This window comes from Dendronephthya gigantea, unplaced genomic scaffold (assembly GCF_004324835.1).
Source record: "Dendronephthya gigantea isolate DGI-Jeju-01 unplaced genomic scaffold, DenGig_1.0 000070F, whole genome shotgun sequence".
Taxonomy (NCBI): Eukaryota; Metazoa; Cnidaria; class Anthozoa; order Malacalcyonacea; family Nephtheidae; genus Dendronephthya; species Dendronephthya gigantea.
This window is the reverse complement of record NW_021163080.1, coordinates 1,182,477-1,205,200: the sequence shown is the minus strand read 5'-3', so window position 1 is coordinate 1,205,200 and position 22,724 is coordinate 1,182,477. Positions and strand designations below refer to the sequence as shown.

General features: G+C 36.1%; 1 protein-coding gene across 3 annotated transcripts in view; it reads left to right on the top strand.

The window, feature by feature from the left end:
* Positions 1 to 22,724, top strand: part of LOC114531336 — a 41,453-nt gene that overhangs the window by 18,241 nt on the left and 488 nt on the right. For 2 of the 3 annotated variants that reach the window (XM_028552968.1, XM_028552969.1), the window contains 27 exons: positions 305 to 612; positions 1,347 to 1,488; positions 1,806 to 2,143; positions 2,852 to 2,993; positions 3,708 to 3,833; positions 4,601 to 4,785; positions 4,918 to 5,059; positions 5,629 to 5,996; positions 6,427 to 6,568; positions 7,469 to 7,612; positions 8,019 to 8,203; positions 9,017 to 9,158; positions 9,633 to 9,985; positions 10,412 to 10,553; positions 10,852 to 10,995; positions 11,918 to 12,102; positions 13,177 to 13,324; positions 13,436 to 13,857; positions 14,342 to 14,483; positions 15,228 to 15,553; positions 16,596 to 16,737; positions 16,817 to 17,169; positions 17,794 to 17,935; positions 18,315 to 18,643; positions 21,195 to 21,336; positions 21,801 to 22,135; positions 22,511 to 22,652. In XM_028552968.1, the coding sequence (XP_028408769.1) occupies positions 305 to 612; positions 1,347 to 1,488; positions 1,806 to 2,143; positions 2,852 to 2,993; positions 3,708 to 3,833; positions 4,601 to 4,785; positions 4,918 to 5,059; positions 5,629 to 5,996; positions 6,427 to 6,568; positions 7,469 to 7,612; positions 8,019 to 8,203; positions 9,017 to 9,158; positions 9,633 to 9,985; positions 10,412 to 10,553; positions 10,852 to 10,995; positions 11,918 to 12,102; positions 13,177 to 13,324; positions 13,436 to 13,857; positions 14,342 to 14,483; positions 15,228 to 15,553; positions 16,596 to 16,737; positions 16,817 to 17,169; positions 17,794 to 17,935; positions 18,315 to 18,643; positions 21,195 to 21,336; positions 21,801 to 22,135; positions 22,511 to 22,652 (5,811 nt within the window). Of the gene's footprint in view, positions 1 to 304; positions 613 to 1,346; positions 1,489 to 1,805; positions 2,144 to 2,851; positions 2,994 to 3,707; positions 3,834 to 4,600; positions 4,786 to 4,917; positions 5,060 to 5,628; positions 5,997 to 6,426; positions 6,569 to 7,468; positions 7,613 to 8,018; positions 8,204 to 9,016; positions 9,159 to 9,632; positions 9,986 to 10,411; positions 10,554 to 10,851; positions 10,996 to 11,917; positions 12,103 to 13,176; positions 13,325 to 13,435; positions 13,858 to 14,341; positions 14,484 to 15,227; positions 15,554 to 15,737; positions 15,802 to 16,595; positions 16,738 to 16,816; positions 17,170 to 17,793; positions 17,936 to 18,314; positions 18,644 to 21,194; positions 21,337 to 21,800; positions 22,136 to 22,510; positions 22,653 to 22,724 lie in introns of those variants that run through there. The other variant, XM_028552970.1, reaches the window with a different exon arrangement.

The window sequence follows — 22,724 nt, the reverse complement described above, 5'->3', positions numbered from 1 at the left end:
TGAGCGTAGTATTCTTTTCGAGTGTTGAAGAGAATTTTGGCAATATTCCATGTAATATTTTGTTTATTAATATTATATAAACAAACAAATATGATATATTTATAACGATATGGTAAAAATACCGTATTTTTACGACGCTCACGATATAAAATTATCGTATTGCCTTATATATAGTGGCTATAAAACTCTATAAATATAACACCAATGTTTACATAATGGAATGAATTATTTGTGGAAGCTGAAAAGATTCCATTCAGTCAAATAATTGTTCGCTGTAATTATTTTATCTTCTTCTTTTTCAAAGAATACAGTGATCCAGGTAATCTTGGAATGTACAATCGAAGTTTGATTCCTGATAGTCAGATACGCTCGTCTGTAGCGACTGCAGTAGATCATGGCGCGCATGCTGCGAGAATAAATAATACACACGGGTGGCTTGGCGTAGCAAGTGGTGATTATTTGGAAATCGATTTTGGAAGAAGAGCAAGCATCACGCAGATAATGACTCAGGGTGCTCAAAAAACTGGCAATTCATGGACTAGAAATTTTACAGTCGCAATGAGTAACGATGGAGTGAAGTTCGTCGAATATCAAGAATTTGGCTCACGCAAGGTGCGCATTCAAACTTCAAATAATTTTTACAACATGTATTTTCATATTTTGGGCAAGTAATCTGTACATCCATTGCCATCAAGTTGGCATCAGTTAATCACATAGCGCATTTCAACGGGCGATATTTTTTTTCCATACAGTATGTTCCATCCTCGGGGGAGGGTTGAAGAGAAAAAGTTTTTAATTCTCAGTTCTTCATGTTTCAACGCATCACCGATTACAGTTCAAGAGGAATATGTACAATACCATGCAATCTTATCACATGCATTTTTTATATTTAAGTGTAACAAATGCATATGATGTCAATATTTGAACATTTTCAAAATTTTGGGTATACCCTCTATATACAATGGCTTCTGGAGTTCTGTGCATAGACTTTCCCACCAGAGCGGCTATAATAGCTAATTCATTTTCACAGGTTTCCTGGTTAAGTGGCCGGGATAGGCTTATGTTCATATATATAGGATTTGATATATTCGTCTTAGCATACCGTAAAAACAATCAATTTCAAAAGAAACTAATAATGCTGTGCTAAATGTATATATGGAAGATGACGATTAAAACTTTAAAATCCTCTTCCCCTCCAATGAAGCCGACACAAATCAAATTTTTAGATGATTTTATTTATAAAGGTGACCCGTTCTTATTAGCAATGCGCTTTGCTCTCATTTAATTTGCAAAATACATTAGGCTACATGGCGTAATTATACCTTATTCTTCTTTTAATGATCAAGACTTTCTCCGCCAACACTGACCACACTTCTATCGTTGTCCAAAAGCCGATGCATGTTATATTTGCTCGCTTTATACGGATAGTTGCGGATTTCTTTGTCACAAAACCGGGCCTAGCACTGGAATTCGTAGGACGTTTTGTAGGTAAGTTGATTTTTTTAATGTTATATGCAAAAGCGCCTTTTGAATTTTAAAATAGAAATTATTTCCTAGACAACTTCGTCCGAGACAACGAATACCGCAAAATTGATATACTTACTGATTTATATATCCAAACCGTTTTCTACTACTTTTTCTACCTTTTGAAAATTTAGCTTTGTGTTATTGTTACTTTCTCTATTTTGAACCGGGCGGTATTGTTTTTATCCCAATAAAATAAATAATTAAGCTCTAATTAACTAATTAATTATTAATTAATTATTAAGCTCTTCTTTAAAAGTGAAACAATTGCGTTTATTCAGACACACCTGAAGAAACCCAGGTGGTTGCTCTTGGCATGGAAGATCATTTAATTTTGGACTCCCAAATTTTTGCATCGTCGTCGAACGACTTGTTAACATCGGGACCAACCAATGCCAGGCTGAACTTGACGAACAATAGTATTGTCGTAGGTGGTTGGATACCAGCGGAGGCCGACTCTGCACCATGGCTTCTGGTTGACTTTGTGAGCAATGTGACAATCAAAGAAATAGATATTCAGTTGCTAGAAAATGGGAGCTCATATGTCAGACAGTATTCGCTGGATTATGGAATTACCCGGGGAAGTTTACAAAATTATGTCCATAAGGATTCGTCACAGGTAATTTTTGATGACGCTTAACACCCACTGAACGATTAAAGCATATTTTAGAAATGACATGTTTCGTAACCGAAAGGGACTTTACCCAAACGTAGGATTTTAACAGTGAAAAGTACATGTATTTATACAGACATATAGAATTTCGAAGAAAAAATATTCGAAGAAAATTTCCGCGTGCATTTCATGGTTGTTTATGCTCTTTACATAGAAATTCCGGTGATTCCATAATATTATGGAAAGTAAATGGAACAAGCATATTTCGTCGGACCAATCCAGTTGTTCTCTCTTACTGATTTCAAATGTTTAAGCGCAATATATTGTTCCATTTACATTTTTTTCATTTTTTCCACCACTCATTTGACTCCTCCAGTTTCATTATTAAATACTCAATGTCTTCTAATCCAAATGAAAAGCGCATAAACCGAATGGGAAATTTTCTTACCATGCACTTGCACAATCTGAAACCGGATAGGTTTTCCATGTAAATGGTAAAGAACCCTTAACACCTGTTTATTTCCTGAATGTTTACTTCAATACAATGAGGTATGGGCGAATGCCTTCACCGCCAGATCAACGTTCGCCCCTGGATGGACAATCCCCCTCGCCATCTTCACAGTACGATTAAACGTACCAGGATTAGAGTAAACTGCCTGGTGTAAAAAAAACGTTTTATTCACTGACTACATTTCGATTTTCTCTTTCCCAAAGAGTTTTTTTGTGGAAAATAACAACAGATCTACAGTTAGGCAAAGATTAGATCCTGCAATATTCACGCGATTCATTCGACTTAATGCGAAGGCTTGTGCAGGAAACTGTGCATTGAGGATTGAATTTTATGGCTATTACGAAGGTAAGAAATTGATTAAATTCCTTAATGTTTCCGGCAATGGACTGAAAATCTGTTTTCGCGATATTATTATATCATTTTGGTTTATCACCTAAAGCTTGCATGAGTATGAACTTGTGCTAGAGCGCACTATGAAACGTTTTTTTCAATAGGCATTCTGTAAAACCAATCTTGTACCTACAAAACTAAAAACGCTTTTGTAAAATAAAGAAACATCCACTGCGTTCTAAAAACTTTCTCTTCCATTAACGCATACTGGCCATGAAGCAAACATGGCGTTTATTTTATTTAACCAAAAAATATAACAGCTGTCGAACTAAAATCAACCTTACTGCGAGTTGAAAGGGCTAACTGATTTTTAGTAAAATTATGCGTTTTCCTTAGAATGATTTTTTAGTGTAATTTTCCTTTTAAAATAATACGATTTTATTCCTATATGAATAATATCTTAATTGGTATACTTTTTTAAGAGTAAGTTTCCAAGGGAAAAAAGCCCACTTTGAATCATTGGTGTTAAAATTTAATTTTCACTGAGGGTAGCTAGTATTTTTCAATTAATTTAATAAGACTATTCTGGAGATGACTGGCAAATTTTGAAAGAGCCGTGCAAAATCAAATGCCGTTAAAATCATACCGAAATTTAGTTTTATGTATCGAGATTTAAGTTAGACCTGCCTGCATGCAATCGAGTAATGTCGATATCATTTTCTTATGTAGAATGTATAAACCCGCAGCCTTTGGGCGTTGAAAATGGAAATATCTCCGACAGTCAACTCGATTCCTCATCTATTCCCACTATCACTAGTGGGCCTGAACGTGCTCGGTTGAATATGCCTGCCGGAGGTTAGTATTAAATGTTGGACATCACAACTAGCGTCGAAACGTAACAGTGGGGGAAACGGCGCTCATATTTTGACCAATCAGCGCTCAGAAGGGATAAAAATCCATTCTGCAGTATTTAATCGATTATATCTTTTGTTATTCTTCATGAAACTAAGTGTAGTAGAAAGTTTGGCTGAATATAATTCTAACAAAAAATTAAAAACTAATTATGTTTCAAGAGATACCAATTAGCCTTTCTCACGATGACGAATATGCCGCCATTTTTGGGGTACTTTTTCTCAAAACCGCAAGCGTGAGACATCATAACGGCCATAGTCTTTAATTTTAGGCTGGAATTATTCCTCCAATGGTCTGTTGATTCTAAAAAAATTGCTTCTCATGTTGTTATAACTTTTAAAAGCCGTTTAAAAAAATTGAAAGTACCCCAAAACGTCATCGTGAGAAAGGCTAATTGTTTAAATCAAGAAATGGATTTTTATTTGACAACTAGTCCCAGTCCTTTCCCGCCATTTCAGATCACTTCAAGTGAGAGCTATTTTTATTTATTTTTTATTAATAACTTCGACTTTTATTAATCACAGACTCCGAGCTAATTCGACCAAGCCTGAACAGTATTTACTCCTTGTTTTCTTATTAAATGCTTATAGCTCCTAGCCTCCTCCCATTGTTCGCAATCAAGTTTATTCTCTATAAGAAAGTGACCTGAATATGCCACACAATATGCGTGAAATAGTGAATGATATAGCTACCTTGATTTGCTGCTTTAGGTGCTGAGCTTTCAGACAGCGATCCGGACATGTGGTACGAGGTTGATCTCGTCTGGTGGACAAAGATTACTGGAATTAAAACGCAAGGAGCCGCTGGCAAATTTGAACTCGTTCAAACTTTCACGCTGAGCTATAGCAGCGATGGAAACAAGTTTATCGACTACAAAGAATATGGCCAAGTGAAGGTCAGAGGCGTAATGTTAAATTATCTTGCAAGCATGTACATTCACCTTACAAAAAAAAAATAGATATTTATAGGGAACAGAAGCATATATTATATGCGATATACCTGTGTTGATATGATGTTTAATTTTCAGCTTTTTGTTGGCAACAGCGAAGTCGATACGGTTGTGGAACAACGATTTTCTCGAGTTATTCTTTCTCGTTATTTGCGAATCAATCCTGATCTATGGAGCGGAAAAGTTGTTTTACGAATGGAGGTGATGGGCTTGTATGTAGGTGAGAAATATAAATTATTCCCTTCCCTTTTCAAATGACATGACCAGTTGAAAATGATAATATCTTCTTAAACGACATGAGCTTATCGCACAGAAAAAAGCTATCCCAATTATTTATTCATTTGTTTTTTCAGAGTCTATTTGAGTTTATTAAACTGACCAAAAGTGGCGATGTATGTATATAGGGCCCTATATTAGTTAGCTATGGGTGGAGTGCTCCTCACGAATGAGGTCTTGCTCCTTCTCCATAATTGAAGGTCCGTCTATTCATGTGAAATGGGTATAAACTACATGCAGATGCTCAAGGAAAATCAATTAGGTTCTTAGAAAATACTAGTCACCTTAAAATAGCCAACTTTCTTGAGCTCATATGAGAATATATGAAATACACGCCACTTGATATTTGGAAACAAAGATATTGTTGGAACCTTTGACTGCTATTTTTTCCCTCTGCTTAATTTGACTTGTTAGTGATCTTCCCTCGGAAATATCATAAACATAGAAAGTCTGCATGTCTATTTGATTACTTTAGAAACAGCATTTATTGAGAGCTTTTTCGGCATTTTGTAGCCACGGATTGGTTCGATCCAATTGCGCTTGGAATGGAAAACAAAATGATTCTAGATTCTCAGCTGGCCGTTTCATCCCAGTACTCCATATCCGTCGCTTCCAATGCCAGATTGAATTTGGAAACACTACGTGAGAACATCGACGAGAACACAACAAAAATAGTTCGATATGGCGGTTGGGTCGCGGCAGAATACGACAATGAGCCATGGTTTGAAGTGGACTTCAAAGTCAATGTCACAATCAGTGCGATTATAACTCAGTCCTTGGACAATGGCACCATGTCTTCTCGGATAACCAAATATGCTGTTGCTTTTAGATACAACAAAATGAACAGTTGGCAGAACTACAGCATAGATGGACAAGTGAAGGTATTTTAAAACACGCTTTTGTAACTAATTTGCAATGGACTAAAAACGTTTGAAATGAACAATTTTAGATCACTCCTCATTAAATCATACCTTTATATATTATACAGCTTTTCGTATCTTGTTATTAAACGATATGAAAAAAAAGCAACTAAAATTATAAATTGTGAATAAAATGTTCCGTGCGACTAAATTCAGCATGACATTATTTTATTTAGTAAAATGCACAACAATAGTAGCCAAAAACATGCATACATAAACACTTTCGGAATATTTATCTATGGATGTGTGTGCATTTTACTGCCCCCATAAATAGACGCCCTAACTTATTCTTATATGCAAGCAGGTACAGCACGTTCTTTAAAAAATATTCATATTGTCTATATTCTTGTACATAAGCTATTCAACTTAATATAAATTTTCGAAAATTAAGGTTTTCTCAGCGAGTTACAAGAACAGTTCATTGGTAAAAAACAATGTCTATCCCCATATTACCGCTCGAATCCTACGAATCATGCCAAGAGCATGGGTTGGGTATTGTGCTATGAGGGTGGAATTCTACGGTCGATATGAAGGTAAGCAACCTGTTTTTAAAGTTGACTTTTTCAAAAAAGATACATACGAGAGAGTGCCTCGCAACTTCCCACTCCTTGCTATTTTTATTAACGAGTCAAAAAATATCCCTTATCAAGAACCCTTATCCCCTAGCTGCAATATCACAGACCATGCAGAAAACTATTTATGTGCACGGAGGTAAAATTAGACAATAATGGGTTTCAATTAGGCTACAGACAGTGATATCGAAATACGAAATCCATACCTAAACTGCTTTTATTACCATCCAATCTCTTTGCAATTTTGTTCGAATTTTCTTGGAATGGAAAAATATCTTGTTTTAATAATGGTTTTGAATGTGAATATGTGCAGTATTTAAATTCGAAAAACATCAACTTTGAAACTCGATAAGAATGATCATACAGTATGAAGCGATTATAAGAATCTACAAGAAATTTAGCAAGGGCAGAGCTAAGTGGTGTTGAGATATTAAATGTGGTGCATGTCCAAGGACCTAAACGAGCAACGCATAGCATTCCAAATGGTTTCCTTTAGGATCCGTGGATTTACGCCTAAAGAATTAAGGCATTTGCGAATCATCTACTGTTTTTTTTTTAATACACTATGTATATGTATAGTGGTGAGCATGCAAGCAAAGACATATGTATTCCCTATATGCAGCAGTTTTCAAAACAATCAAGTATATTTACAAAATAAAAATGCAAAACAATGATTTGTAACTTCAAAAATTTCATAACAACTATGTTACCATTTACCCAACCAAAAAATTGGTCCTTTAACTTGTTTTTATAGTTATTCAATTCTACGCCAAAAAATTGGTCCAATGAATCAATTTTAAATTGGTTTATCTTTTTAGGACAATGTGTTTCATTTACTATGAATGCTGATATTTGTTTTAGAGTGCACCGACCCCCAGCCTCTTGGACTGGAAAATGGCTACATTTCAGATGGTCAACTCTCTTCGTCAACTGAGTTTGACCTCCTAAATGGCGCTCATAACGCAAGGCTGAATTTAGTATTGGTAACTTCTGTGCGCGATGGAGGTATGTAAACATTATCTTCTTTTATAAAATGCTAAGGCAAATTTCTGATTTTGCCAGTAAATTAACAAATTACACTGCGTACTGGAACATTTTACGAAAATACAAAAATAGCCAATTTTAGGTATCCGAGGTATCTGCTAAAATTGATCTGCTAAAGCATAGCATCGGCTATTTAAGACTACGTGGACGAAATCGTGAATATTGGATGATAAAAAAATTAGTTTTCGTCGAAGTATGCTTCCCAGGCTATCATGCAGTATAACACGAAATTTATGATCATATTGCAATTATTATACATCACTCAAACATCACTCATAAATAATTAATTTTACACATTCCTATTCCATAGGTCATAAATAATTCCATAACTCATAGATAATTAATTTTACACTTTCCTATTCCATAGGTGCCTCACTTGCAAGCTCTGACAATGACAAATGGTTCCAAGTTGATTTCCTACGATGGACGAAAATAACTGGTTCAAAAACACAAGGTCATGCTGACGATGATTACTGGGTTGAAAGATTCAATTTGCAATACAGCAACAATGAGATCGATTTCAATGTCTATAAGGAAAATGGAATTGTCAAGGTTTGGAAATGCATTCTGTGTGTGATATATACGTTCCAGTATAACCAGGGAGCAGCATGGCAGCGTCTTCGAACAATTTAGCATCGAATGTGGTATAACAACTGACTAGAATAGACAAAACTCTTTTCGACGTTTCAACGAAAGCTTACACGTCGTAACATCGAGAAGTGTTTTGTCTATTTTAGACAGTTGTTATACCACATTTGATGCCATTTTGTGTGTGAGCATGTTTTAAAGTTTTAAAATCGTCAGCTTATAATTAAAAGATCGCAAAATCGGAATAATTTTATTTAGTATAATTAAAACAGTCATGATTGGAAATTGATCTCGCAATATATATGAACGCCCTAATCATTCATGTAAATTTTTTGAAATAGCGGCTAGTTGTGCTTAACACGACGAAAGAAGCGAAAAGAGCATAAAAAATACGTTATTGTAGAACGGTGATTAACTTTTTATTAAATCGTCGCAAATTTTTCAAGCATCAATATATTTGTTTACGTTCTATAACAAATTTGTCTTTTTTTCAAATAATCATCTTTGTAATTGTACTAAAATACATATCAGTAACCTCGACTTTGTCTCGGTTTTTACCTTTTGCGAATATTATTTCCCATCGCACTTTTGGTGCATAAAAATATTTTCACAATAATTTCTATTGAGTTGCGAATTCTTACCTAGGTCCGTGCCAAAAGAGGCAGTGGGATATAAGCCCCGTTCTCATCTTCGCCTTGTTCAAGCATACCCCAATAATTAAACATTTCAACTATTACTTATATATTCTGTTCTGTTTTTTTATTTTTTCCTTTCTAGGAGTTTAGAGCGAACTACGACAAGAACACTATTGTGGAACAACACCTTGCGCGAAGTTTAGTGACTCGTTTCTTACGTGTTGTACCGACGAAAAGCAATGGAAACCCGTCGATAAGGATGGAATTTATCGGCTCGTATGTCAGTAAGTCATTGTCCTTTATTTGCTTGTGAAGGCAATGGAATTTTGTAAGCTACGCTGCATGCACGTCTAGCTGATATAGAGGCCATGGCCACATAAATAGCAAGAGGTGCCTGAAAAAAACGAAATGAAATCAAAACAGATCCAAGTGGAAATCAATCCAATACGATTTGCTTGGGAAAGTTTAGAATTTAATTGATTGAAACTGAAAACAGTTTCTTTAGTTATGGAATACCAATCTTTAACTTTTTAAGCTGAATTTACGACGAAAGACGTCTTCTGAATTTTCATTTCGGTTTTCTGACCCTCAAGACCCTCTCTTTGACAACAATGTCTTCGATATTTCGAGTGAAGATCGAATTTCGTGGAATGATAATTAGTCTGATCCTGACACCATCAGTATTACCTAAAAGTTAAAATATACATGAAATGTTTGCTGGCCAAACATAATACAAAATAATCATTCATCTACTTCAGATACAGTTTGGTCCGAACCGATAAGCCTTGGCATGGAAGATAGTTTGATTCTGGACTCTCAAATAGTGTCTTCGTCCTCAAAATATGTTACATCGACAGTTGCTAATGCAAGATTGAATCTAAATGCATTGAGTGATGAGAACACAGGAGACGTTGTTAGACATGGTGGTTGGATAGCAGCAGACGATGACAGACACCCATGGCTTCAAGTAGATTTTATCATCAATGTAACACTTACTGCAATAGCTACGCAAGGTTTGGAAAACGGGACTTCCTGGCTTACAGGATATACACTTTCTTTTGGAGATGACCGACATCGTATGCAGGATTTCAGTATCGAAGGACGTACAAAGGTTTGAAAAGCGACTCTTCTATAGTTTAATGGTTCATATTCAATTATTCACTACCAAAATAGGCAGGTACCTTCGGATGCGGTATCGTTAAGATAGTTATCACTACAGCAGATAGGAATCTCGATCGTTTAGGTCCGTGCAGCAAATTTTTCTACATTTTCAGTAATCCAATCAAAATTCATAAATATTGAGAAGTTCAGATAAAAAATTATATAAAAAGTTCAGATAAAAATTTCACATATTCCAGTTCTCTTGACGTTGTTGACGTTGTTGTTGTTCACGTCTTGCTTATGTGTTAGTGTCAACTTAGAATTGGACTAGCTAGACAAAGATTGAATATTAATTTTATTGATATAAAGAGTGTTTAACATTATTACTCTATTGACAAAATGCCATTATAATATGTCATATATTCTTTGTTCTTAGGTGTTTTCTGCCAACTCAGACAGCAATACAACAATTACACAAATAGTTGACCCTAACATCATCGCTCGTTTCATCCGAATAAAGCCCCAGACTTGGGTTGCCAATTGTACTGTAAGACTTGAATTTTATGGCCGCTATGAAGGTAAGATATAATGCGTTGTTGTTTCTATGGTATTTTTTGCCCTATATAGATTTAAATTTGTTTTAATTATTACATCTTTGGAAATTTGCTACTTTTAAAATTTTTATTTATTTTGAGTACTCTTTAATTGTTCAGTGATATTTAAATCAATTGTTGAATCACAGCATGCGTCCCAGTTTAATCTTTCTTACCTACCTACCTACTTGCCTATCACACACTTACCCTCCCCCTCACGCCTACCCACCTACCCACCTATACTGTACCTACCTACCTACTTATCTTTTTCACTTTATTTAAGGATGTTCTAACCCCCAGCCTTTGGGAATGGAAAGTGGTGCTATCTTGGACAGCCAGCTCTCGTCTTCCGGTAGTAGTGCAAAACTTAATGGGCCACAAAATGCGCGGTTGAACTTGACATACATTAGTGGAGTGCGTGGAGGAGGTAAGTCAATGCGTCTCAGTGAACCTTTGAAAGTTTGTAGATGGGTGTTGTACCGTTTTCCTATTGAGTGCAGTTCACTATGGTTTATAGGCAAATACGATCACACCGTGACCATAGGAAGCCCAGAAATCTGTTTATTCTCAGTCTTTGACTGCATTGTTTACGTGCGCGGTCAGCTTTTACGTATACTGTCTGTACTGTAATTAGTAGTTTAGTACAGACAGCAGAAGCTGACCGCGCGCAGTCAATGCAGTCGAAGACTGAGTATAAACAGATTTCTGGGCTGCCTATGCCGTGACACGTTGCAATGCGTCAACTTCGAACGTTTCACAACACATGGCATGCTTCCCAACTCATGGTTTCTTTTGACCTGTTTCTTCACTTTATACGCGACATTCATTAATTAAACTTCCATATTCCTGTCTAGTTCTAAGCCAAGACATTTCTTGGTAAAAGGGGTTTAATGTCCACACCTTGTTACCGTCCTTGGACGATATATATTATACTAAAATTTTGAACTTTTAGAGAGATCAAAAAACTCGATCTCCTAATTTTAATTTGAATCTAGCTAAAATCACAATGGTTGCTTCTGATCTAGAAGGATTTTCTTCTACAATCAGCAATCAAATCAAATTTTTTGCGATTCATTTAACGCTTTTTACATTATTTTTTATTGTTTCATGTTGAACAACATAAAATATATTCGTAGTTTCTTGTCATCTGCAATGAAAAATGAATTTCGTGTGTTAAGATCATTGCATCACTACTGTTTTCTTCGTTCTTGCGGGTAACGCTTAACCGAAGCTCAGATGATGAACATCATTGAATCGACATGCAAACCTAAATTATTTTCTTTTCCAAATGATTTTAACGATGTATAAAGAAATTGATGATTTACAATGTTTCTTAACGTTATTTCTAGGGTCGCATTTAGACAATGGAGCGGATAGATGGGTCCAAGTTGATTTTCTCAAGTGGGCAAAGGTTACTGAGATAAGAACTCAGGGAGAAGAAAATTCAGCCCAATATTTTATCCAGTCCTTCACTCTCTTACATGGCAATGATGGATCTAGCTTTCGCGCGTTTGAAGAATTTGGAAAAATAAAGGTTCGAAATTTATAACGAATAAATAGACACATTATGTCATTTATTTACATGATTATGTACTTGTCTATAATTTACATGCTATAATATGCGTGTCTGACAATGTTCAGGCAATGTAGGTATCATATAGAATAATATATCCTATATATCCTAGGATATAGTATACTATATAATACCAATAATTGCCTGAACATTGTTAGACACGCATATTAACATGTAAATTACAGACATGTACATAAGCATGTAAATAAATGACATAATGTGCCTACTTCATCAAAGTGTGCATTTTTATTTAAAATAAAAAATAAAATCATTCGCCATTGGGCTGCCTATGGCAAAATGCAAAGAGTAAGACTTCTGGTATAATGTCTATTCTGTGGTTAAGATGTGTTTAACTAACTACTGAATTTAATAGGCAGATTTAGCTCGAGAACGCGAACGTCAAAGAGGACGCGAGAATGGCGAATAAATGGCGTGTTTCGTGATACGCCTATGTATGGACATGCCATGCCATTTATTCGCCATCTTCACGTCGCCTTTGACGTTCACCTCCTCATGGTAAATCTGCCTAATATTATTTATACGTCCACCTTACTAACCTAAATCATAGTTAAAGGCATATGGTTTGGAAACTTATAAAATTTCCCATTATTTAGTACATTTAATTATTCTACACGAACATGGAATTTTTGAGCGAACACTATGCCCCTGGATTGCTCGTACCCTGTTTCCCCGAGGCATGATATTTTGAATACCCCGGTCCTTCCCAGTACGTCGTGTAATTTTCGCCGCAAATATGGCGAAATCCACACGTCAATACTTTTACGAAACTTTGTACTCTATGTTTGGCTATTCTACAAGCTCAGAATATTTTTTCGGTATACGCCCTCGGGAAATATCATCATTTCAGGAAATATTTCGCCGAATCCGCTTCACCCCAGGTCTATAAATGATAAACAGTACTATATTACTGTTACATTATTAAGCTAATGCAAACGACTTACCTGCAGTATTCTCGGTTTTTTCAATGGCCGTAAAACGAAGGTATATGCCGAGTGTTTCCTTTGAATTTTACAGGTGTTTCGAGCCAATTACGAAAATAAATTAATTGTCCCTCAACGCCTGACACGTGCGATATTCACTCGGTTCTTACGCGTTGTGGCGAAGACTTGGCCATCCGGATACCATCCTGGAATAAGAATGGAATTGTTTGGCGAGTATGTCGGTAAGCATAACCAATGTTCGTGATTTTTTTGAAAGAACAAATTTATCAGTTTGTTCAGAGCATTTCATATGTGTGTGTGAATTGTAATGGTTCTCTTTCGATCTTTCACAGATACGGACTGGTTCGAAGCTGCTCCACTAGGCATGGAATCCCGCTTGATCGTCGAATCCCAATTGACTGCGTCGTCGTCTAAAGATGTTATATCTGGACCTAGTATGGCACGGTTGAGTGAAAATGCGACAGCAATGAGGACAAACATAATAACACCGCAAATCACGGCCTTCAACGCGACCATGAATATTACCAATAATATAACCACAGTGAATACATCGTATATCCGTCATGGCGGTTGGATGGCAGCAATCGATGACACTAATCCTTGGTTTCAAGTTGATTTTAGGACTAATGTGACAGTCACCGCGTTACTATTACAAGGACTGGACAGTGGCTTGGGCTGGGTGACTAGATACACACTGGCATATGGTCACAAGAAAGACGTTTTGCAAGATTACAATGTTGGTAGACAATTGAAGGTTAATATTGTATAATATCTATGTTATAGAACAAAACTTTGTGTTTATTGTTATAATTTCCGACTACAAAAGTTTTAATTTAGCCGCCTGGGGCCTTAAAATTTATTCTCTCATTTCTCCATGTAAGCTCTTGAGATTTGTCAGTTGAGTTTAGATCTGCTTTTAAGGTATCGCAGGTGCATGACCCTTCTACTGGGCACTGAATTGTCCATGCAGAATATATATCTTCATGCACTGCCATGCTATTTAGATGGTCAGACCGTTAATTAAACGTCTAAAGGCATCTCCATATAAATAAGTCTGCACAGCTTTTAACATTTGTTAAGGTTTGACATTAGTTAAATTTTGTTTTACTTTATATTATACTAAAATCCCCTTTATCTTGAGTAGTCTTTCCAAATCTTTCTGATATATGTGATCATGTATACGCTTCGACCACATGCAGCTATCACTGATCAATATCTTTTTTCTATTTTTATGAAAGCTTTTCGCTGCAAACTATAACGACAGCAGCACAGTGAGGCAAGACTTGTATACATACATCATTGCTCGTTTTCTTCGAATCATTCCGAAAACATGGGTTGGATCTTGTGCTTTGAGAGTTGAGTTTTATGGTCGATATGAAGGTAGGGCTTTTTGGATACTTTTTCGCCGCAGAGCACTAAATGCTAAAAAATTACTAAGAGTGATGTCTGTACAATGTGAAATTAAATATCAAATTGACGGAGCAGTGGGAATCCCCCACAGTCGAATTCTCGCAGTTAAAAAGAAAATCAGGTGGTTTTCCACTAGGCGGAATTTTTCTACCGAACATAACTTTCCCCTCAATTTTCTTTTCAATTGCGAAAAGTGGACCGTAACGGATTCACTTGATCGCTCACAATCAAGAAGAAAATCTAAAGAAAAATTTTGTACCATCGAACTTTTACAGTTGCGGCAGTATAGAAGCGTTTCGAGAAACATCGAGCGATTCATTTGCTCAAATTTATCGGTTGGCTTACGGAGTTCATCCAATAATTTAGGAAACTCCTTGAAAAACGCTTACCTTCCCGTCTGGAATTGACCAATCTCTAATCCTATTGGATAGTAAATAAATAGACGCATATGATTGGTCAATTCAAAACATTTTAAAATATTTTATGAACTCGGTAAGCCAACTGATAAATTTGAGCAATTGAGTTGCTTGATATTTTTCGGAACGCATTTATTGCCGCGACTGTAAGCGTGTATACAACAATGAAAGATTCCGATCCGCGCGCAAAATTCCGCCTAGTAAAAAACAGTCTTAAACCCGATAGTACGAATAATCGAATATGTTGAGGAAGTTCATAGCTGCTCTTTTTTTCATAGCATACCTTCGTATTTCACAGGTTGTGCAAATGTGACACGATTAGGTATGGAAAATGAGACTATTCTGGATAGCCAAATCGACGCTTCGTCCTTAAATGACATGGGAAATCCTGCTGCCCAGGCAAGATTGAATCTACAACCAGCGTCACCACTCTTGGGGTGTTGGATCGCCTTAAGCAGCGACCTAAAACCATGGCTCAAAGTAGATTTTCTAGCCTATGCTAAAATAACCGGCATCGAAACACAAGGAAGACCAGATTCTGCTTCCTTTGTGGAGAAGTTTACGCTGTCGTACGGCAATAATAATGACGATTTCGTGGAGTACAAAGAAATGGGCATTGTAAAGGTAAAATAAAAGCTAGGCCGGTGTATGTGTTGGGGTGTGGCACTCTGAGTATTAATTTCAAGTTGAGTTGAAGGGGCTCTAGACGTCATCATTTATCATTGAGCTTTTCGAATAATAAATTGTTTATACAAGGTGTCTCAAAAAAGAAAAGTATTATAATCACTAATGAGAATTTCATTGTTAGAATGTGAATGCCAAAGCACTCTATTGGGAACCACGAATGTATATAAATGTTTGAGATTTGAGACAGATACAATGACAAATTGAGCAGCGTGATTTGTTTATACACAAAGAAGAAATTGCTTACTTCACATTTTGTAAGTTGCACCAAATCCCAAACCTGAAAAATTCGCAACTGATAAACATATTTTCGCTTCCTTTGAGAAACCCTAGCGGTAGACATGCAGTGACTTAATAACATCGGCTGACTTAATAACAAAGGGTAAGATCGGGTTACCCTACCAATCGGAATATCTTCGTAACTTACGATCGGAATTTTTTCGTTTTTTAAAAGATCGGATTTATTATTTTTTAATATATAAGATATTTTAATATAAATTATTATAAGATATTTTATATCGCTCAATTCAAAATAGAATAAATCCACGGTTACTAAAGAACGCATACGAAGGTTAACGAAGATATTCCGATTGCTAGGAAAGCTTGACCCGATGTTAATAAGTGCTCTATATCTCTTCATTATAAAATTGTTGGCTGCTGGCCGGGCAAGACATACACGTGTGTCACACAGTCTCGAATGTCGCCCGCTGCAACACTATAATGTGAAAAAATTAACTTGATGAAATTCCGATACTAATTTTGCTATCACGTGGTACAAATTATTTGCATTACTTTTCTCCGAACTGTATATTTCTGTTCGTTGGAACTTGGAATTAAATCTGATATAATTATCATCATTATATTTAGTAGTTTTGAATAGGAGCCTTGAATATACATATACTAGTTTCTGTTTCCCAGAATATAAGACGCAGAATCACCTCTTTTTACTAGCTCACTGACTCAACAACTATTTCGTTTCTAGGAATTTATTGCCAACTACGATCAGAACACTGTCGTGAAGCAGCGCCTCACTCGCGTAATTTATGCTCGTTTCATCCGACTGCATCCAACAACTTGGGAAAGCCAAGCGGCAATGAGAACTGAGTTCTTTGGCTGCCTCGTTGGTAAGTATATCTCGCGAAACATTTTAATTTTTTAGTGTGTTTGCCATGGGAAATCACCGCCTAATTGTCTGTTGTTTAGAGCCAGATTGGTTTGAATCTTGGCCCCTGGGCATGGAAAGCGGTTTGATTTTGGAATTTCAACTGAGCGCGTCGTCTTCAAAATTTGCCTTATCTGGCGCACATCAAGGACGACTAAATCTCGAATACAAATTTAATGTCAGCACATCAGAGATTGAAGGCTACGGCGGTTGGATAGCAGCCAACGACGATTCTGACCCATGGTTTCAAGTTAACTTCATAACAAACGTTACAGTCGCTGGAATTGCTACACAAGGTGTAAATGAAAGCGGGTCGTGGGTGACCAGTTATGAAATCTCCTATGGCAATCGGAAAAATACTTTGCAGGATTATCAAATAAATGGCGCGGTTAAGGTATACTTAAAAAGTTATTATCGTAGATTGAAGTATTGAGCTTGATGCGGTCATGCGAATGAATCTTTTAAAATGGATGAAAATTTCGTGTGTAATCAGTATTTTACTTTACGTCAATTTCGAGAAAACACATGGCCTGTTGCAGCAAGTATTATTATATGGCTTTTCAAGTTCGGTTTGATCACATTTCATAGTACAGACCTCACGCTCGATTGCTCAATAATCAGTTAGTATTCGCACAGTTAACTGTGGTATTCCGCACTTTCTGCAGTATTAATTGATGGCAAAGTGTGCGGTATTAAATGTGTATATGTGCAGTATTGGAGTTTGAGTAATAAAGTCTTTATATGAAATAAAGAAAGCCATTTCGGAGGAAGCCCATGGGAAAACAAGCATGTTTTCAACCATGCATGGTAGCACCACGGGACCATGGTTCCCCCGACGTTTAAAAATTTTAAGTAATTAATTAAATAATTAAGTAATTGATTAAATAATAAGGTAATTAAATTTCCTTCGAAATTTTGTAATGAAAATTTCTTATGATAGGGCTACAGAAAACATTACTCAATTAGAATGATTTTAAAGTTACCTGTATGTGAAACTGATATTATACCTTCCACACAGGTCTTTTCTGCGAACATTGACACAAACAGCACTGTCAGGCATAATCTAGAACTTCCCTTTGTCGGCGTTTACGTACGAGTAAAACCAAAAACCTGGGAAAATGGATGTGGTATGCGATGTGAATTCTATGGCCATTTTGAAGGTTAGTAACTCAGAAAAATGCCGTAATTTTTCTTGTTTAAAGTGCCAAACGTATTTCTGGAACATTTAAATCGAGGCTAAATTTAAAGAAATGCATTGTTTTGTTTTGTTTGAAAGGCCATGAAAATAATTAATAACTGTTAACCATGCAAAGCAAAAGTACGAATGTAGTCCATGTAGTATAAAAATTAAGCTTTTTTGGTGGTCCCCACTAAGGGGAGGCTCTATAGCCCCAAACGCCCCCTAACCTTCCGGGTTCCCCTTCCCTGGCTGGAGTGAAATATACAATAGCTTTGGTGTATTCTATGAATATCAGTCGCTGAAAACTACTCACACAATACATCAGTTAGGAGTTAGGCCTAATCATTATTTTTTTACAGGTGACAAATATTCAATCGCTCTTGGTATGGAAAGCGGTCTTATCTTGGATGGTCAGATTTCTGCGTCCTCTCTGTACAGTACGACATATCGTGAAGGCTTGGGCCGGCTCAATAATAATCCAAATTCTGGCGCGGCTTGGCAAGGTTGGCGCCCTCTTGATGATGACGCAAATCCGTGGTTTCAAGTTGATTTCGAAATATTTGCGAAAGTCACCTCCATATTTACACTGGGATTGGATGGCTCAACATATTGGACAAAAAAATATTTGGTGTCATTTAGCAACGATGGTAGAAACTTTCAGAATTATATCGAATTTGGAAAACCAAAGGTGAGAAGATACAGCAGATTGCGGTTGCTTCTGTTTTGGAAGGTAGTAAAAATTGTTCAACAAATTTTAGAAAAGTGATGTTTTTACAGACAGATACTAATATAGGAGATCTTGAGATGGAATGATGGGAATTCCAGTGGCATAATTTTTATTAGAGATAACGAGATTGGCATTCACAGCAAACTGATATCCAATTTTGAATTGAACTCCCTCCCAATGTGCAGTGCGTGTTTCACGTCTTTCACGTCTGTCATTTGAATGACCATCCAAAGAAATTTTTACACACGGTTACGGCGCCAGGTCGAAATGAGCAGGGGAGGGGCGATCGGAGGACAAAGAAATGCTTTGCATGGGGGGGAAAATTACAATTGAAGCAAACATCGCATAGAACTATGAACTACTTTACAACAGTCGTACTAAGGTCTATATATATATATGATGCTTCATTTATAAGAGAACGGCTTATACCCGCAATAATACAATTGAATACAAAAATTTACTGTAACTAGTGAGCAAGGGAAAAGCCATATCACAATTACAAAAAGGTTCACCATTTTATTCACCTGTTGAGAAGAACATTTTCCAGAAGAAGTGTTTTACAGTCCTTCCTTATCAAGCTGGGCACGACGATTCGACATTTTGTTTTTTCTACTATGAATCTTCTGATATTTTTGGTGAAGGCTATTTGACATATGTCAGAGGACGACCTCGTTACTAGGCTTCTAACTCGTACGCGGCCATAATATCCAATATGGCGACCAGACATGAGGAGTGTATATTTTAAATATCCTTAAAAATACGTTAAGTTTATATGCAAATTTAGTATATAAGAGTAGACTTTGTAGTTTATTTTTCTCCCACAGTAAAATTCATTTCAGAATAATTAATACAAGTACATTATTGTATACTTAGTAGTATATAAGGATAAACTTACTGTTCCTGCTGTCACTTTCCAGTTTTCAGCCTAGCCGCGTGTGTATATCTGCCAGAAATTACTGCTTAGAGGCACCGGAAGGAATCAAGGGCAGGCGTGGGGTTGCATGACAGGTAAAGCACTTTAGTTTACCAAGTCTGTCAATATTCAATTATTGAAAATTATATGAACAAACAGCAACAAACTAGACAATGTTAACTTGGAAAAGCTAGACTGGTAAGATACATTCAATGTTCATGAGCATTATTATTATAACATTTAGGCTCTCCCAAAAGGGTTTTTCAGTGCTTAATTACAAAAACAATACATAATAAAAATATTTACCTATGAAAATGTTTTGCAATATTACTATATATAATGTTATCTAATTATAAATGTCATCTAATAATACTATAGAACTTTACTATCTAAAACTATTGTTAAAAATGTCATAACTGGTCCTCAAAAAACTCCATTAACAACAATCTTTTTAGTTCACATTTGAATCTTTGCAAACTAAAGTTATTGTTTCTTAACCAAACTGGTAAACTGTTCCATATAGATACAGCATGGTAGCCAAAAGAACGTTGTCCAGACATCGTTCTGCAGAAGGGTATTTGTAAATTTCCACTAGTTATCTTATTCAAATCATGTAGCTGCGATCTTGTCTCAAACATGGAACGCAAATATGATCTACAATACATAATGGACAGCTAATTGTCTTGAGATTCTCACAAACATATTTTGCGGCATCATGTTGCCAAATTTACCCCTGAATAAAACTAGTTTTTTTCTGACAAAATATCAATGTTTTCTCAACAAAGGGGTTAGACCTTTCTAATTAAATTTAACACAGTACTTAATGGTATTATAAGTTTTAACAAATGTATATGTTGCTCATTGAATAGACAAATATAAGTGCTTTCCTGCAGTTATTTGATCCAGAAACTCAGGACAAATTTTTTTAGCTCCAAATTAAACACTTAAATTTCGGAGTAACTAACACAACAAAGGTGCATGCCTGGGAAGCCTGCCCTATATATGCTCATGGACATTGAATGTATCTTAGCAGTCTAGCTTTTCCAAGTTAAGATTGTTGCTGTTTGTTCATATAATTTTCAATTAAGTGCCTTACTCGTTATGCTACCCCCCGCCTGCCCAGCTAGCTTGATTTCTTCCGGTGCCTCTAAGCAGTTGTTTCTGGCAGATATACACACGTGGCTAAGTTGGCAAGTGACAGGCTGACAGCTGACAGCAGGAACAGTAAGTTTATCTTTATATACTATTAAGTATAAAATAATTATGTACTTGTATTAATTATTCTGATATTTTTTGTATTGCTTGAAAGAGTATAAATTCCAGAAGAGCTTCTAAATGTTCTATTTTGTAAGGCTGGGGGTAACGATTGATTTGCTTTTGCTACCAATTGTATATAGTGAACAAAGGTAGAAAATGGTTAATTACCCATTAATTATTACGCTATTATACCTATATTTTAAAATAATTTCCCAAATTTCTCCATGGCATCTTGTGTATTTCACTCATCATACCTCGGAATTTGGATTTCATATTTACATGTGTAAAAACACTTTATTTGATCATTTAACTATTTTCAAATTTATTTTTGTTACCCTCAAGGTGTTCATTGCAAACATCCACAATGAACGGTTAGTCGAACAACGGTTGACGCACGTGATTTTTGCAAGGTACATCCGAATACATCCAACAGAATGGAACACATACGTGGGACTCAGAGTCGACTTCAACGGGTCATATTTAGGTGAGTTACATAAATGATGTATTTTATCAGCTACACCGCCCTAAAAATCACAGGAAAGTGGCGGACCCCGGTGGTAAAACGTGTATAGAATTTTCGAAAATTATTGTTGCATATATTAATCTAATATAAAGGTATCGTCTACAAATCTGTTCTTTTTTTTATTTTGGCACAAGATATATAATACCATGCAATCACTTATTTACTGCCACCTCGGGAAAACAGTTCATTATTGTTGACCCTTTACCGCTAGTTCTTTCCTGAGGCATATTAATCGCTTTGGTCGAGGCTTTGGTTTACCATACATCCAGGTTCCACCGAACGCATGTATAAGTAATTTCTCGATGCCTTTTCACATCACAAAAATGGTACATTTATATATTTTATTCTTGTAATTTTAAATGAAGTTGTGTACATGTACATAATAATGTATGTAACGCTAATACACACTTGAATGATCTTTTTAGAATATGACTGTATCGATCCAATTCCACTTGGTCTGGAAAGTAACTTGGTCGTGAACCCTCAGTTAACGTCGTCATCCGAAAAAGGTGAAACGTCGCGGGCTAGAAACGCTAGATTGAGATTGGAACCGATAGACGGCGAAAGAGATGGCGCGTGGATTGCTTCCGCTGATGATAGCAATCCGTGGTTGAGAGTGGATTTTAAATCGAACGTAACCTTGAGGGGAATTACAACACAGGGTCGGTTTGATGCCGCTGAATGGGTTACTAGTTACGAAGTCACGCATAGTATTGATGGGATAAACTATGAAACGTACAAAGAAGATGGAAACGTTAAGGTAGAATCGTAGAATGTTATTTATAATAATTGGCTGGGGGTGAGAGTTAAGCAATTTTTAAAGAAGCCTATATACAGTATTCTGCCTGAGGGCGGGGAAACACGCAGATTGAACTATTCTACTTGTCTGGCTCTCAAGCCAGATGAAAAATTTAAAGATGAAAAATTATTGTATATATATAATCATGACAAGGTGGAATTTCGTTTGGTGGAATTTCGTTACGGTGTACACAACGGTTTGAAAGCAAGTTATAATAGAGACAAGGATATATGTACAAGCCGGTATAGATGATAATATTATAATTATGTATAGATTAACGCATGCTTAACTTCACATATATATAATATAATTTCTTTACACTTTTATATACAAAAGGTTTTTCCTGCAAACTACGACAGTAATACGACTGTGATGAACTATATCCACCCACCAATATTTGCTCAATATGTTCGTCTTCATCCAAAACAATGGTCCGGAGCTTGTGCATTGCGTGCAGAATTCCATGGATGTTATGAAGGTAATCTCAATTCTGCAGTTTGTTTTTTATTACGATGCTAGCAAAAAAAACTTATTTACTTTTCGGCTCAAT